A 14,953-nucleotide genomic window follows, 5' to 3' on the forward strand; every position below is an offset into this window, starting at 1 on the left:
AACATAGTAGGCACATGACTGACAGCCCACCCCACCGGGCCCAATCGGGCCCACCTCATCAGACCCCTCCCTCCTGTCCCATTCCAGGAGGCCCCAGAAAGAGAGAAGATAAGGCCAGGCCAGCTCGGGGAGAGTCAGATCAACGTGGACAGTTTCCTTCTCCGGTCATGGGGATCCACCCAAGGTCTCCCCAGCTGGTGCTCCTCTATGGGACAGGACGCCAGAGCAGAGGGAAGGGCGGCCCTCCCTCGTCCCAAAAGCGTGGCCGCGCGACAGCTGCTGGAGCGTGCAGAGGCCGCAGGTGGCTGCTGGGACCTCGCTGCTCGCCGCCGAGCTCTCGCGGGGAGCAGCAGGACAGCAGCTCCCCGGCGACCCAACACAGAGCTGACCGGAGTCAGGGCACGCAGGGCAGCCGGCCCTCACACCCACACGTGGGAGACACATAGCACACACCAAACACACAGGAAGTTTCAGCCAACTTCGGCAAGTGCTTTCAGGATGATTCTGTCAGCGAAGCCCCTGGAATTCTACTTTTCTGAGGAACTGGAAAATTAGAAGATGCTTTCACTATGAACCCTAAACGACAGGTAAACATGGGAAGAGCTCATGGAAACGGACCTCCCTACAAACAGCAAAGCATAAACAATGCCTAAAACAACCCTAACACTCCCAGGAAGGAACACCGGGTAGGACCAGCGTTATTTTGCACCATGAGGTGCCCTTGAGCACCTTCCCAGGGGCATAGGGAGCACAGACACCACCTCCCTCAAGGGCCCCGTGAGGTGCGTGCGGGAACGCGGACCAGGTGCTCAGCCGGGCACTTGGCACACGGTGGGCGCTCGGTGACTCCTCACGGCCCCAGTGCCGGCCAGCCATCAGCAGGGTTCACGCAGGCCCAATGAAGTGACACCTGAGCACTGACCTTACCACGGGGACAGTGCCACTGAGTGGGGGCCGGACTGGAGGCGTGCTGGGGTGCCCCCGGCAGACGGTGGGCTGCAGCGACGTCGTCCCCTGCCAGACAGTCAGCAGCCCACAGCTCGCGCAAAGACGGACAGTGAGCTCTGCCAGCGGCCTGCAGACCCGCAGCTGACCCCACTCATGGCGGCCACAGCGGGAGCAGAGACAAGCTTTCTTCAAGACGAGCTTCAGACACCTGATCTGCCCGTCATTTGTGCGCCTAACCGAGCTGTGAGAGAGACCGCCACGTGGGAGAAAGCACCGTCTCCAGCACGGGAGGTCTGACGGGGTGGGGGGCCTATAGCGGGGCAGCTGCGAAGCTCCACATGGGACCCTCGAGGCAGGAGGGCCGATGCACAGGAGGGTACCAGGTTCAGGTGATACGAGAGGAAGGAGCCAGGGCAGACACATGTCAAACCACCTGCAGTGAGTCACTTGGATGAGAAACCCCGGGCAGCAGAACCCCACCCTTTAGGTTAAAGGGACCGTCCCCATGGGATCAGAGCACCGCCCAGTGGGAAAAGCCAAAGCCGGGACACAAGCGCTACACAGACGGCACCCTGGAGGACAGCACCCGCGGGAGAAGGGAAGGCCAGGCATGCCAGCGCCCCACTGGGCGTGCTAGCTGCAGGACGTGGCAGGAACACGCGCAGGGCAGTCCCCGACAAGCAGGGCATCACAGCCACCTGCCGGAGGGGACACCCTGCGGAAGGAATGAGAGCGACAGCAAAGAACAGAGATGCCGCGCCGCGTCCGGCCACGGGAGAGGACGGTCACAGGGGGCGGAGCATGGGGGTGGGTTCGGGAGCGACACAGAAACCAGGCCGGATGGAAGCAGGGCAACTGCACGGAGCGCACGTATGTGGGCGGCCGTGTCGCCACACTCAGATCTGAAGCAGAACCGTGCCGCAGCCGCGTGGTGAACAAGAGTGCACTGTCACGTCATGAGGCAAGGGAGTGGGTCCCACTGCCTCAGCGAGAGCCCCTTGTCCAAAACTCAACAACTCAAACAACAGGACAGGCTATCGAGAGAAAAGGAAGAAAAAAGCAGAACACGTAACGCTGTTGGAGAAGTGAAGAGTAAGAAGCGGTTCCTCTTTAACACAGGCTGTCCAGCAGCCGCTTCCTTTCTAGGCGATGTGGGGGTGTCTGACCAAGGAACACAGGCTACAGCCACGCTCACTTGAGAACGTCTGCGCGGCCCGGGCACTGCCCTGTGGAGACAGAAGATGCACGCTGCGGGGAAGACACGCACGTGCGGACAGGCAGGACGAGGCAGCGGGGACACCAGAGGGAAGGAGACCCCGAGAGAGGTTAAGACTGTGGGTCACAGCCCAGACAGGACCACACAAAGGCCCCCACTGGGCAGCAGGGCTTGGGTCTGCAGCTGGGGCGCACCCGGCCACGGGCGTGGAAGGCAGGAACTGTCGGCACAGGTCCGTGAGGGGAGGGCTGGTGAGGGGACAGGGAGACGGGAGGCAGCCTGATGGGGGCGAGGGGCCAGGACAGGAAGAAGGAACCCCAAAGGGCGCCCAGAGGGAAGTGGGCAAGATGCGGTCAGAACAGCGGGGGCGCCTCGGTGGCTCCGTGGGTTAAGCCTCTGCCTTCGGCTCAGGTTGGTCCTGGGATCAAGTCCCGCATCGGGCTCTCTGCTCAGCGGGGAGCCTGCATCCCCTTCTCTCTCTGCCTGCCTCTCTGCCTACTTGTGATTTCCGTCTGTCAAATAAATACATAAATTCTTAAAAAAAAAAAAAGAAAAACAGCAGCCGGCGGCATGGGTGCAGCTCAGGGGGCAGGGCGGAGCTGCTGACGTCACAGGGCCATCACCCACAGGCAGAAGCCCAGGGTCAGACGGCAGCCCTCCCGGGCCCTACTGCACACAAAGCACAAGAAGCAGCTCCCTGAAAGGGAACCTCTGAAATGCACACACGGTCTCTGACCAAGGTGGCATCTCCGCTCCAAATCCGCTGACACGCGGCTGTCTAGGCAACGGTAACAAAGATGCAGACAACTCCTACGCGCTCGCTGTCCCCCGATGAGGCCCTGCCGCGCAGGCAGCATGGCCCCGACTGCCCACGAGCGCGCACAGCCCGCAGGCAGGTCAGCACAGCGCCCCTCAGGAGACACCACCCCCCGGTGCTGCTCACCTGACCCCACGTGGCCCGAGTACTTGACGAGGCACCTCCCTGTCTCTATGCTCCACAGCAGAGCCGTGTGATCTGCAAGATCCAAAAACACCAGAGTAATCGACCCATCCCCGCTTTTACGGTCTTTTCAATAAAAGTGAGAGATTACGCCATCACTAGTATCTCCTGCAACTCTGTCCTGGTCTGTAGTTCAACTGATGAAAGAAAACATTTCCAAGGAGACAGAAGCTGGTGACCTGTCTGAGGTCAGGTGGCAAACGGAAACCCAGGGACTTGGACCCCAGGGCGCTATCACATGGATGGCATCTCGCCTGAGTCCTCAGGTAAAAGGTCCACTGTTCTGTTGAATCAAAACTTTCCAGGGCATCACACGGCACTGAAATGCAAATCCAAATCCAGTTACAAGTATCTGAGATAAAAATATTCCTTTGGACCTTCCCTCTTACATAACAGGAAAATCTGGAAAATAAGTGCCGGTGATCCAAACAAGATTTTTGAGACCAGAAAAGGACCCTTCCTTTCTTTTTAACTGTAATTTCCAGAACATGCTGGGGTGCTCACGTGTGAACATAATTCTAAACAAGAAAGAGAACTTTCTTCATGGGTCTAACTGCTGCAACATCTTCTACTTTAAAAAGCAGAACCTACTAAGTAACTTCTCACAAGCTGGTAGTCATTTTCAACAAGTGAGCACCATTTTTAACTTCAGCAGTTTTTATCTGAAAGGGTGTCAGGTTATGCACCTTGGACAGCTTTCAAAAAATATTCCTCCTTTAATGAGATAAAAGGGCTCTCAGATGCCTGCCCCGACAGACACACTGGGCTGCCAGCGGCCCAGCTTCCGCCTGAATCCTAGAACGAGCCCCCTATACCTCACAGTTGAAGCAGATGTGCACTCGACTGTGAGTAACACAAAAGCCAATCAAAAGAATACCCAGTCTGTGTAAAAGACATGTTGCCTAGACTGCTGCGAACAGCGACTCCTGGCGCGGCGGCCAGTCCCAGAGCCGGCGTCCGCGCACCAGGCCAGCAGTCTCACATCACAGCAGCAAGGCCCAATGGGGCACGGAGGGGCCTAGTGCTTCCGTGTCAGTGACTGCTCGGCCTCCTGTCCGCTGCCAGGGCCAACTCGGCTACCAACACTGGCGGGTCCCTAGTCTGCACCGGCCGCCACACCCAGCAAGCAGAGGGACTCACTGCGGACTCACCAGCAGACGCGGTGCCCAGCACCACGGGCTGTGTCCTTGCCACGCTGACGTCCCAGATGCCATCCCTGTGGCCAATGTATTCCTTCACGAGCTGACACACGGCCCTCGACGTGGTGGTCTTGAAGCTGGAGACGATCTAAAACCATGATGGGAAGAAGTATTACAGACAACTTAGTGACTGAATGATTTTAAGTTTAAAAAAGGTACAACAGAAAAGGAGGTCTTGAATGGCATGAGTCCCTGAACAGGGTATTGAAAGCACTAAGGGAACACGATGTAAGCACAAACGGCAGCATCCTTCCAGCTGGGGTCACACGGAAGAATGAAGGCCTCGGAAGGACCCCACACTCCCACAAAGCAGGTTGTGTCCTCCCGCAGGAGAGAGAAGGGTCTGTTTATGCACCGCAAGTCTCTTCCACAAATCCAAACCATCAGTCGAATTTCCAAATTCTTTGAAAAACAAAAAACAAAAAAGAACTACCAGGACATGAAAGTCAAGAGACTATACCCACATCCTTAAAACCACTTTTATTTTGGGGGAACCTTCATTTTTTCCCCATTTCTAGTAATTTACACCAACCATGTGTGATCAGGGGCAAGAGCCCAGGTGGGGAGGAGTCCAAGGACGACACTGCCCCCAGACGCCGTCTGCCCAGCACTGCTGACCGAGCGCGTGCGCAGTGCCGGCGCCGCACAAGAGACGCACACAGCGCGCCAGCAGGCCCCGGGCGGGTGGCTCACAGTCCACGGGACAGACCGCGGAAGCACAGGGGTGCCCACGAGGGCGAGGCACCGGCCCGCACGACATGCACGGCCAACAGATGCCACCTCCTCGTACCACGGAAACACCAAGGGTGTGAGAAAGAAACTAACTAAACACAGCTCTTCAGAGTTTGTTTATAAACTATTCCTAGATAAAATGGCTTTTCAGCTTTTAAGCAAACCAGAATAATGAAGATTAATCAGAATAACGAAACCATAAAATCAAGTGAAAGAGAAAACGGGATTAAACAGCTTTTCTGAACCCTGATTTAGCGCAGCCCTGAAAATGAATCTCAGTTCATTCTTAGAACAAAGACCGTACAACACAAGCCACTGGTCCATCGATTTAGGGGCGAACCCTCAAACCGTGCTCAGACGCCAGGAACGACTGAAACAACGTGTTTAACAAACCCGGACTCTTGCGGCAGAAACACATCTAAGTGGGTTTGAATTTTACAAGCGGATTTGCTCAAATGCAAGCCCACCGTCTTCTTTCACCCTCCGGAAGCTCTATCCCACCCAAACTAGCGGGACCGTCCCTCCACGACAAGCAGAAGTGCTCTGGCTGGCGTGAGGTGCCAATCGGATGTCCAGCAACGGAACCCGCAGGACTGCGTAGGAGAACGCGCACAGCCTGGGTCACGGTACGTGGGGAGCCTCCTGCCACCTCCCCCAGACGCTGCTGTCCGGAGACGAGCGCTCCTAGAGGCCTGCTCCTCGCCAGACTCACGCACAGAAGAACCGAAGGTCCCTGCTCAAGACACACCGACCCCGACTCCTGGTCGATTCCAGAAACGGACAAAGGCAGCCCAGGAACACTGTGACAAGTCACTCCCTGTGCGGCTTCCAAATGCCGACCGCACTTGAATACCTATTGGTTCTCTGTTCTGAAAACTCCTAGCCCTGTCACAACAGGAAGAGGCCCCAAAAAAGACCAGGTCATGGGACGCCTGGGTGGCTCAGTGGGGTAAGCAGCTGCCTTCGGCTCAGGTCATGATCTCAGGGTCCTGGGATCGAGCCCCGCGTTGGGCTCCTTGCTCCACAGGGAGCCTGCTTCTCCCTCTGCCTCTGCTGCCTCTCTGCTTGCCTGTGCTCGCTCTCGCTCTCTCTCTCTCTCTCTGACAAATAAATAAATAAAATCTTTAAAAAAAAAAAAAAAAAAAGACCAGGTCATGCAGTGAACATTCCCGACAGAAGAGCAGAATGAAGTGATGCTTACACCTGTCATCCTAATCACCGTTTTAATTTAAGATACAATCTAAAGTACTTCAACAAAACCGGAAAGGGGTTTTTCACAATGACAGAGTTACCTTTATAAAAACACAAGCTTCTCTACAGTGACTGCGTTGGACGGGCACCCCCCGCCCCGCCCCGCCCCGCGACAGACACGCGCCGTCCACCCTCAGGCACCCAGGAAGGGAAGCTCTCTTGTGTCTGCTGAGCGCACGAGGGGGCACTGAGCACCGAGCACACGGCCGGCCGGCAGGGCCGAGCGAGGCGGCGAGCAGCGCTGCTTCCGGCTCGCCACCTCCGCGCCGCGCACACACGCAGCGCTCCCACCGAGGACACACGCTGCGGCACGGACCACAACACACTCTGCTATCAGAGTCTTTCTCCAATTTTCAGATGACATCTTTCAACACTATTCTTTAATGCACACAATAAAGATCATTAATTACATGTTTCTTAATAGCACACAGGTATGGATTTGTAGGATCTAAAATGATGGGGGCTTTAAATATGTTTAAATACATTTTTCTTTAAGCAGAATATTGTAATAATACATTTCCTGCCCCTGGCCCAAATCTCGTTTTTCACTCTTGCGAGCAAGGGCTAACTGTACACACGCCTTTCATCTTCTACTTCAGAAATGCTCTGAAGGTTTCCGAGTGCTAAGACAGTGTGTCGTGTACATACGCGGTCCCACTGGAATAAACAACGGAAGTCGGGATAATACAAGAAGTTAGGTGAGGAAGAACATAATTTTACAACACATTTTGAAAAATAGTTTAATGTTGATTTATTTAAAAACTTAAAAACTACTAAGTATAAGCTAAATAATACATAATAAAAATTTTTAATTCACCACTTAAACTCTAGAGTTATCAAAGGAAACAAGAAAATAATCAATACTCCTATTTTTTATAACAAAGAAGTACTAAAAATTTTCAATAAGCAGCAGTAGCCACAAGACTGCATCTGGTCCGTTAACTGCGGTTAGTCTCCTGTGGCGGGCTCGCTCAGTGCCTTTAGGCTCAATGGAACAAACCGGAAACACAGGAAGTTAACAAGAACTCTTCATGCTACCGTAGCACAGCACAAACTTCAGCTTTTCCCTCGGGTTTAGCAGAAAGAATGTCCATTTATTACGGTTAAATAATGAATTTATCTTTTGTATGTCCAGAATACTCCCAAAATAGAGACGCACACAAAATTACTTCAGAATATTCCCTGACAGCAGTCCTCACTCCCAGATAAACTGATTTCCAAATGATTCAATCTTTGCCACTTTAAGACGGTCAGAACAAGGTAACTTTTAAAAACGCAAAGTACCCCAACTGTCCGTACGTGCCTTGCAGACAGACCTTCACTTCTGGATGATCCTCAGAAAATGAGAGAGAAGGCGAGGCTAACGGGGAAACGTGACTCATGAGAAGCTTCACTGCTTCCCACCTGCCCCGTTCTCCAGATTTAGAGCCTCTGCATCAAGCCACAGAACACCACAACATGTCTCTTTCCTGAAAAAGACAATCTCTTTACTTACGCGCAACATTTGACTCTCAGGAAGGACCTGGGCAGAGCAGAGTCCAGGTGTCCAGAGGCCGTGGCCACTTAACACACTTATGATACTCCCTGCAAAATCCAATTTCTCTAAACAGCAGAAGTTCCTCCTTGTCTGTTACTCGCTCCTGACTGGAAAATATGCAGCTTCAGGTACACGTCTGCACACCTCAAATACCACAGGAGCGGCCCGAGGGCCAGCGCCCGGCGTACCTTGCTGGTGGAGGCCTTGTACGTGGTCTTCAGCTTCTGCGACAGCTGGCTGGTGCTGTGGCTGGCTGCAGACGCAGAGAAGCGACAGTCAGAGACGCCGTACAAGCGCAGGGCCCCAGAGTGTCAGAGCAGGGACAGACTAGGGACAGCAAACACCATCTGTGGTTCCACACAGGAAAACAGTGACACCGCCCGCCCCCCGCCCCGCGCCGAGGGTTCATCCACGCTGGCGTCAGGGCCAGGCCACGGCCACAACAGGAAGCCCGGCCTCCCGGCGCCCCCTCCCCTCCTCCACACCGGTGCTGACCGCAGGGCCGAGTCCCACCCACTGCACACCGCCCAGCAGTCCGAGTCCCTCGCTAAGGTCCATACTTCCCCTACACAGAACGTGCAGGACAATCCTTTTTTTTTTGAAGATCAGCTGAATAACTCATTTGTTTAATTTTGAAAATATCACTATCTTAAAATACCACTATCTTAAGACTCAGTTTGACCCACACGCTTTGAAATGTCTCCCCACCGCCATAGTTTTACAGTTTCTTCTATTTTATTAGGTAGCACCTTGAGTATTGAAGAATTTGAAAAAAGAAAGCTAATGTGGTCCTTGGAGGTTACAGCACAGTATTTGTTGTGGCCGCGGAGGACTCACTACACAGGCACACTTGCGCACACAAACTCACTCAAGAATATCGTGAACCACACGGAAGTACCACTCGGATATATTCTGTGGGACAAGCCTTTCGTGAGTGCTCATCCTTACCTTTCGTCTTGAGCTGGCCCTTGCTCAGTTCCGCCCCGTCGACCGCTTGTCCTTCAACGGCTAAACGTTCATTAAGAGTCTCGATTTCCCTACGCACTGGGAATAAAGAAGTGGTTTTCAAGAAGGTAAGACGTGCACTTCCAAACTTCAGTACCTAACAACATTAACACTGAAGTACTGTCTAAACGCAGCCGAGATCCCAGTTCCTACAGCTCTCACGACCTCACGACACCCTGCGAGGGCGACGAACTCCAGCACCGGGAAGATGCTGCGCCGTCGGGGCTCAATCAAGGGCAGGACTCGGGGACCCGGGCCTCAGGTCGTCCCTTTGTACTCTCTTCTGTACACTTAAAAACATTTTCCTGAGGGGCGCCTGGGGGGCTCAGTGGGTTAAGCCGCTGCCTTCGGCTCAGGTCACGATCTCAGGGTCCTGGGATCGAGCCAAGCATTGGGCTCTCTGCTTAGCAGGGAGCCTGCTTCCTCCTCTCTCTCTCTCTGCCTCTCTGCCGACTTGTGATCTCTCTCTGTCAAATAAATAAATAAAATCTTAAAAAAAAAAAAAAAAAAAAAACATTTTTCTGATACTGTCCAAAATTCAGCGAAATGTTTAGTCTAGCTGAGAACACGGAAACTGGGGGGAAACACAGGCCATAAGAACATGCAGCCTTCGCTGTGAGGCTCCAGATACAGAGGACACGTAACCGAGATGAACAATTCAGGGGGAGTTCGCACCCACGACTCCAAGTGCAGAACCGCAGGGAAGGCAGGCAGAGGGAGGACATGAGTCTTCGAGGGGACGATCAGCAGACACGCTCATGCTGGTGCCCTTCTCAGCACCGAGCCCTCTCGAACAGGACTGTGAGACCGCGGGATGAGGAGTGACATCTGGGGAAGGGACTCGGCCAAGGACACGAGCCACTGCAGCAAGGCAGCAGTGCCGTGACCTGGCCGTGCACCTGCCACTGTGTCAAGCCACCTCCCAGCATGCTCCACTCTCTGCTCGGCCTCCAGTGAGACCAAGGGGCTGGGTCAGGCGACAGGGAGGCGGAGGGCAAAGGCTCGGAGCAAATCCACCGAACGCTGACTGTCCTCAGATCACAGGAAGCCATCCAAACCAGTGAGCATGAGACCGTACACACTCCAAGTTCCTCCGGCATTAGTCACTGGTAACCCTAGGGTTTTTTGTTTGTTTGTTTGTTTGTTTGTTTTTTCAGTAGGCTCCACGGAGACCAACACAGGGCTTGGAATTTACGACCCTGAGCTGAGATCAAAAGTCAGACACTTAACTTACTGAGCCACCCAGGCACCCCAGTAATTCTATTCTTTTTCTTGAACAAACTGCATGAATTCATAAAACATAAGGCCTTAGATCACAAAAGAAATTCAATAGCACTTGGGGCGTTACAACTGATACTTAAAAAAAAAGAAAAGCCCTAAGATCAGAAGCAGTACATAGTACCTAAGTTTTACTTTATAAAAACTTCAAATAATTTCTCCCTCTGTAAATTTCCAAGATGGACTTATAAGGAGAATTCAAAAATAGAACATCAAATGGTCCACTAGAAAAGTTTAAATGACACAGGATTACATTCTTTTCATTATTTACTCAACACCACTTAGTTCTAGAGTAAAAGATATTTTAATAACACATTATATATTAATAGAGAAAAGAATTGTAACAGAAATGTTGTTGGTCAAGTATGAAGACCAGATAATAGTTCCATGCGTATAACCCAGGTTTCATCAACACAAACCCTATGGAAAGAACAGACACTGTAAAGTAATGGAGAGACCAGTGGGTAAGGGACAGGCTTATTTCCTGACGTTTCCCAGGAAAGCATGAGTGCACGTGGCCTAAAGCTGACTAGCCAAGAGTAAAAGTGGACTAAGTTTACAGAAATAATCACAAGAATTAAAAGCAAAAAATGCAGAAAATATTTTCCTTTGCAGAACAGAATGGGTCGACAGGCAAGAGTAATAGTAGTTATCTTTACGTACTGGGGTTTTGTTTTTTTGTTTGTTTTAGCAATCTCCACCCACGGTGGGGCTCAAACTCATGACCCCAGTATCAAGAGCCAGACACCCCATTAAACGAGCCAGCCAGGAGCCCCGATGCTGTCTGATTCTTCAAGCAATGGATGGCATTCCTTCTAAAATAAACTTAAAAGGAGAAACTAAAGCTAATTCTTTTTTGAAGATTTTACTTATTTAGTTGACAGGGAGAAACACGGCGAGAGAGGGAGCACAAGCAGGGGGAGTGGGAGGGAGAAGCAGGCTTCCCACCGGGCAGAGAGCCCGATGCGGGGCTCAATCTGGGGACCCCGGGATCATGACCTGAGCTGAAGGCAGATGCTGAAAGACTGAGCCACGCAGGTGCCCCTAAAGCTAAGCTAATTTAAAAATTCCTTTGATTTACCTTTAATAAGTCAAACTCATAATACATTTTAGGAAGTTCTCAAAACACAGTCTATTTTAAAGAGAAACACAGATCAACATTTTCTCAATTTACAATAAACTCTCTGTAAGAGTGTTTATAAGATGCATGTATTTTTCATAAAATCAGTTTGAATGGGCAAGTCAGCAGAACTACCTATCCCAAAAGTAACCTGTGAGCATGTGGCCTCCATGGCAAAAGGGGCCTTGCAGGTGTGAGGGTAAGGGATCTCGATGAGGATGTCACCCGGTATGACCCGATGACCCATCCTTCCCTCTTGTCTTTAGAAATGGCTCAGGGATGCACTAGGAGGACTCTGCCCGCTGCTGATGGCTTTGGAAGCAGGAGTGAAGGGCTTCAAGGTGAAAAGTGAGGCAGGCTCTGGACCCTGGGCACGCCAACAGGAAGATGGCGACCTCTGTCCTCACACTGTCGAGGACTGAAACCGGCCACCATGAAACAAGCAGAGGACAACTTCCCTCTCACACCTTCAGAGGGGCACAGTCCTTCCGACACCATGATTTGAGCCTGGTGACACAGCCACAGACTTCTGACTTCTGACTAGGGAGTTGTAATGTCGTAAATTTGGGTCATCCTAAGGGACTGCAAGTGGCACAGAAGAGGAGGAAGCAGACAGAGTGGCGAATGTCTACCCAGACATCTTACAGAAGTTCACGAGGACAGCAGATACTCACGTTCTAAGTTCTCAATATAAAGGTTTTCAAACTCTCTCTCTATTTGACCAAATAGTTCCAGAAGTGTACTGCGAACCGAGGAAGGCAGCTTAGAATCCTGAAAAAAGGAAGATTCTGTTTAAAATGAGTAAGAAACTCTTTTTCAAAGTGAATGTCTTAAATTCTTATTTCTTACACAAAAAATGCTTAACAACTTAGTTTTACATCTACCCAGACTACAGACAAAAACTACAACCCAATGATAAAAATGGTCACGCAGCCCAATATGGGATTCAAAAACAAACATTTCTTCAAAACATTTTTCCTTTAACAAGGGAGGGAAGAAGCCTACCTTATTGGAAAACTTCCAGATCTGTAGAGAAGGAAGACATTCCCCATAAACGAGGTTTTATCACACACAGTCTCTTAAGTTCCACCATATGATACTCTAAGTTTATTTATTTTTTTTTTTTTAGATTTTTTTTTATTTTTTTGACAGAGATCACAAGTAGATGGAGAGGCAGAGAGAGAGAGAGAGAGAGGGAAACAGACTCCCTACTGAGCACAGAGCCCGATGCGGGACTCGATCCCAGGACCCTGAGATCATGACCTGAGCCGAAGGCAGCGGCTTAACCCACTGAGCCACCCAGGTGCCCTTTAAGTTTATTTTAATAAGCTATATTCTAGGGGCGCCTGGGTGGCTCAGTGGGTTAAGGCCTCTGCCTTCGGCTCAGGTCATGATCCCAGGGTCCTGAGATCGAGCCCCGCATCGGGCTCTCTGCTCAGCAGGAGCCTGCTTCCTCCTCTCTCTCTGCCTGCCTCTCAGCCGACTTGTGATCTCTGTCTGTCAAATAAATAAATAAACTCTTAGGAAAAAAAGGGAAAGGAAAATAACCATGACAACGAACATCTCCCCCACTGTCCACCTTGCTTCGTGCCTTCGCATACTGTCTTCCCTCTCTGTGCCGTGCTCCTCCTGCCTCCTGGTCCAGCCAGTCCCTGCACGGGGCACTCGGGGAGAAGCCTTTGTGCGTCCTCAGGGAGGCCAAACCCCTCCTACTGCATCCATGCCTACCGACTTGCACCCACAGCGCTACCAGACCCTGACTACTCGGTAACTGAAACAGCACATTTACTGGAGCCGTGAATGCAGGATGTCACAGGAACTGGAGACAAAACTGGGACGTCGGCAAGAGCCTCACTTGACAATCAGGGAAGCAAAATGTGCCGTGAAATGAGACCTTCTCCCCCAGGAAGGTGGAGGGAGCCACATGGAAGCGCTCCGGACCGGGCTCCGAGGGCCGCCCCGGTTCACAGACCCTGACGCAGCGGTGCTGAGCTCTGGGCACCACTTCAGAAAGCTCGGGATGGAAAGCCAGGGTTTCAGCAAAGCTTTAAAACCCACGTGCGCTCCACCCCATCCGCACGTCCCGGGCGCGACAGGCCGGTCAGCGCCTGGTGCGCACACAGACGCGGCCGGGCTCCGGCAGGCCTCGCGTCCCTGCGCCGAGCAGCCCCTTCCGCAACGCCGCAGTCCCGAGTCTGAGCCGGGGGCAGTGACCACCCCGCTCGTTCACACCACCTGCGCGTGGCAAGACGCTGCTCCCCAGCCAATGACCGTCGACTTGTCTGGAAAGCGAGTCCACTGGGAGCCGGCCACGTGCACGCCCAGATCCCTCCACCCCCACCTACCATGCGAGCGGCTCGCTCCGCACACCGCTGCTGCGGTCTTCCTGCGGCCGAACCAGCCAGAGCACCTCACGCCCGCCATCCAGGGACGCCTCTCGGCAGGAAGGCTAGAGAATGCTGAGCACAAAGACGAGGGCCCTCGGGGCAGCGTGGCGGCCAGGCCGTTCAGCCTGCAGGCCTCTGAGTGACCCTGAGGAAGGGTTACCCCGAGACGCGATCACCTACTTGTCCTACATCACAATGGAGGAGGGGCGTTCAGAAGGCCAAGCAAAGGACACGTTCACCTCAAATGGGAGTTAACTCCAGAAGATGCTAGCAAAGGACAGTGTGGGACTTCCACTAGAAATGTAAATAAATCGAATAAAAAGACGTATCTTAGAGTGTCTACCTGCACTGTCCAATTCGGTAGCCAGTAGCCACAGGTAGCTATTTAAATTTAAATGTAAATTAATTAAAATTTTTAAAATTCCTTAGTCACACTAGCTAGTCACACGTCTCTGTGTAGGTATTATATGTGACAGTTGTTTTAATCGGTTATTAAGGGAAGAAGGGGCTGGTTTTGTTTTGTTTAGTCTCAGTAACCCACTCTTCTTCTCTACTTTGGAGACCCGCATGTATTCGGCTACTTCTGGAACATTACAAACACCGTGGACACGAGCTCACCTGTCCTTCGAGCATCTCTCTCGGCAGACCCGTCCTCTCCTGCTCCGAGCTGTTGGTCCTTCGTATGGAAAGGCTGTGAGATTTGCGTTTCTGTTTTGCTTGGCGAGCAGTGGAGCAACTCCCGCTTTCTGTGGGCATTACTTCTAGAAGGTGATTTCCCGGTCGCTCCTGTAGTAAGCTAAACAAAAGCAGGAGAAACTTAATTTCTGATCTGGCAAACTGAAATGAAGGAAAAGCAGACGACAATTTCTTTCAATTCCAAACTTCTTCACTATGGCAGTATTTACTATTTAATTTAAAAAGTGACAAATTAACCTTTTTTAAGATAAACACCCCAGCCTTCATCAAACAGGTAACTTTTTATCAAATTTGATTAACAAGTTTTGAAAAATCAAATAGCAAAGACAGGCTTAAAGAACAAGTCTCCCTTGACCAACTTTCCCCAGCCTCAGTCTACACCCCCGAGAACCAATTCTAATCACACATTCTAGATCACAGATCCTAGAACAATGCTGTCCCAAGAGAAATATAATGCAAGACACACACAACACGGCAAATTTTCTAGCAGCCACGTTAAAAAAAAAAAAAAAAAAGTTAAACAGGTAAAATCACTTTTAATGATTTATTTAGTTCACTGTGTCTAAAATACTGTAACTTTAGGC

General features: G+C 51.5%; 1 protein-coding gene across 7 annotated transcripts in view; it reads right to left on the reverse strand.

Moving 5' to 3' along the window:
* WDR37 (WD repeat domain 37) overlaps positions 1–14,953 on the reverse strand; it is a 67,281-nt gene that overhangs the window by 42,461 nt on the left and 9,867 nt on the right. For 6 of the 7 annotated variants that reach the window (XM_032349883.1, XM_032349880.1, XM_032349878.1 and 3 more), the window contains exons 2-7: positions 14,292–14,469; positions 11,961–12,057; positions 8,832–8,927; positions 8,072–8,136; positions 4,316–4,451; positions 3,108–3,179 (exon numbers count right to left, since the gene is read on the reverse strand). In XM_032349883.1, coding sequence (XP_032205774.1) covers positions 3,108–3,179; positions 4,316–4,451; positions 8,072–8,136; positions 8,832–8,927; positions 11,961–12,057; positions 14,292–14,429 — 604 coding nt within the window. In that variant the 5' untranslated portion in view covers positions 14,430–14,469. Of the gene's footprint in view, positions 1–3,107; positions 3,180–4,315; positions 4,452–8,071; positions 8,137–8,831; positions 8,928–11,960; positions 12,058–13,631; positions 13,819–14,291; positions 14,470–14,953 lie in introns of those variants that run through there. The other variant, XM_032349884.1, reaches the window with a different exon arrangement.

Source organism: Mustela erminea, chromosome 6 (genome assembly GCF_009829155.1).
Source record: "Mustela erminea isolate mMusErm1 chromosome 6, mMusErm1.Pri, whole genome shotgun sequence".
Classification (NCBI taxonomy): Eukaryota; Metazoa; Chordata; class Mammalia; order Carnivora; family Mustelidae; genus Mustela; species Mustela erminea.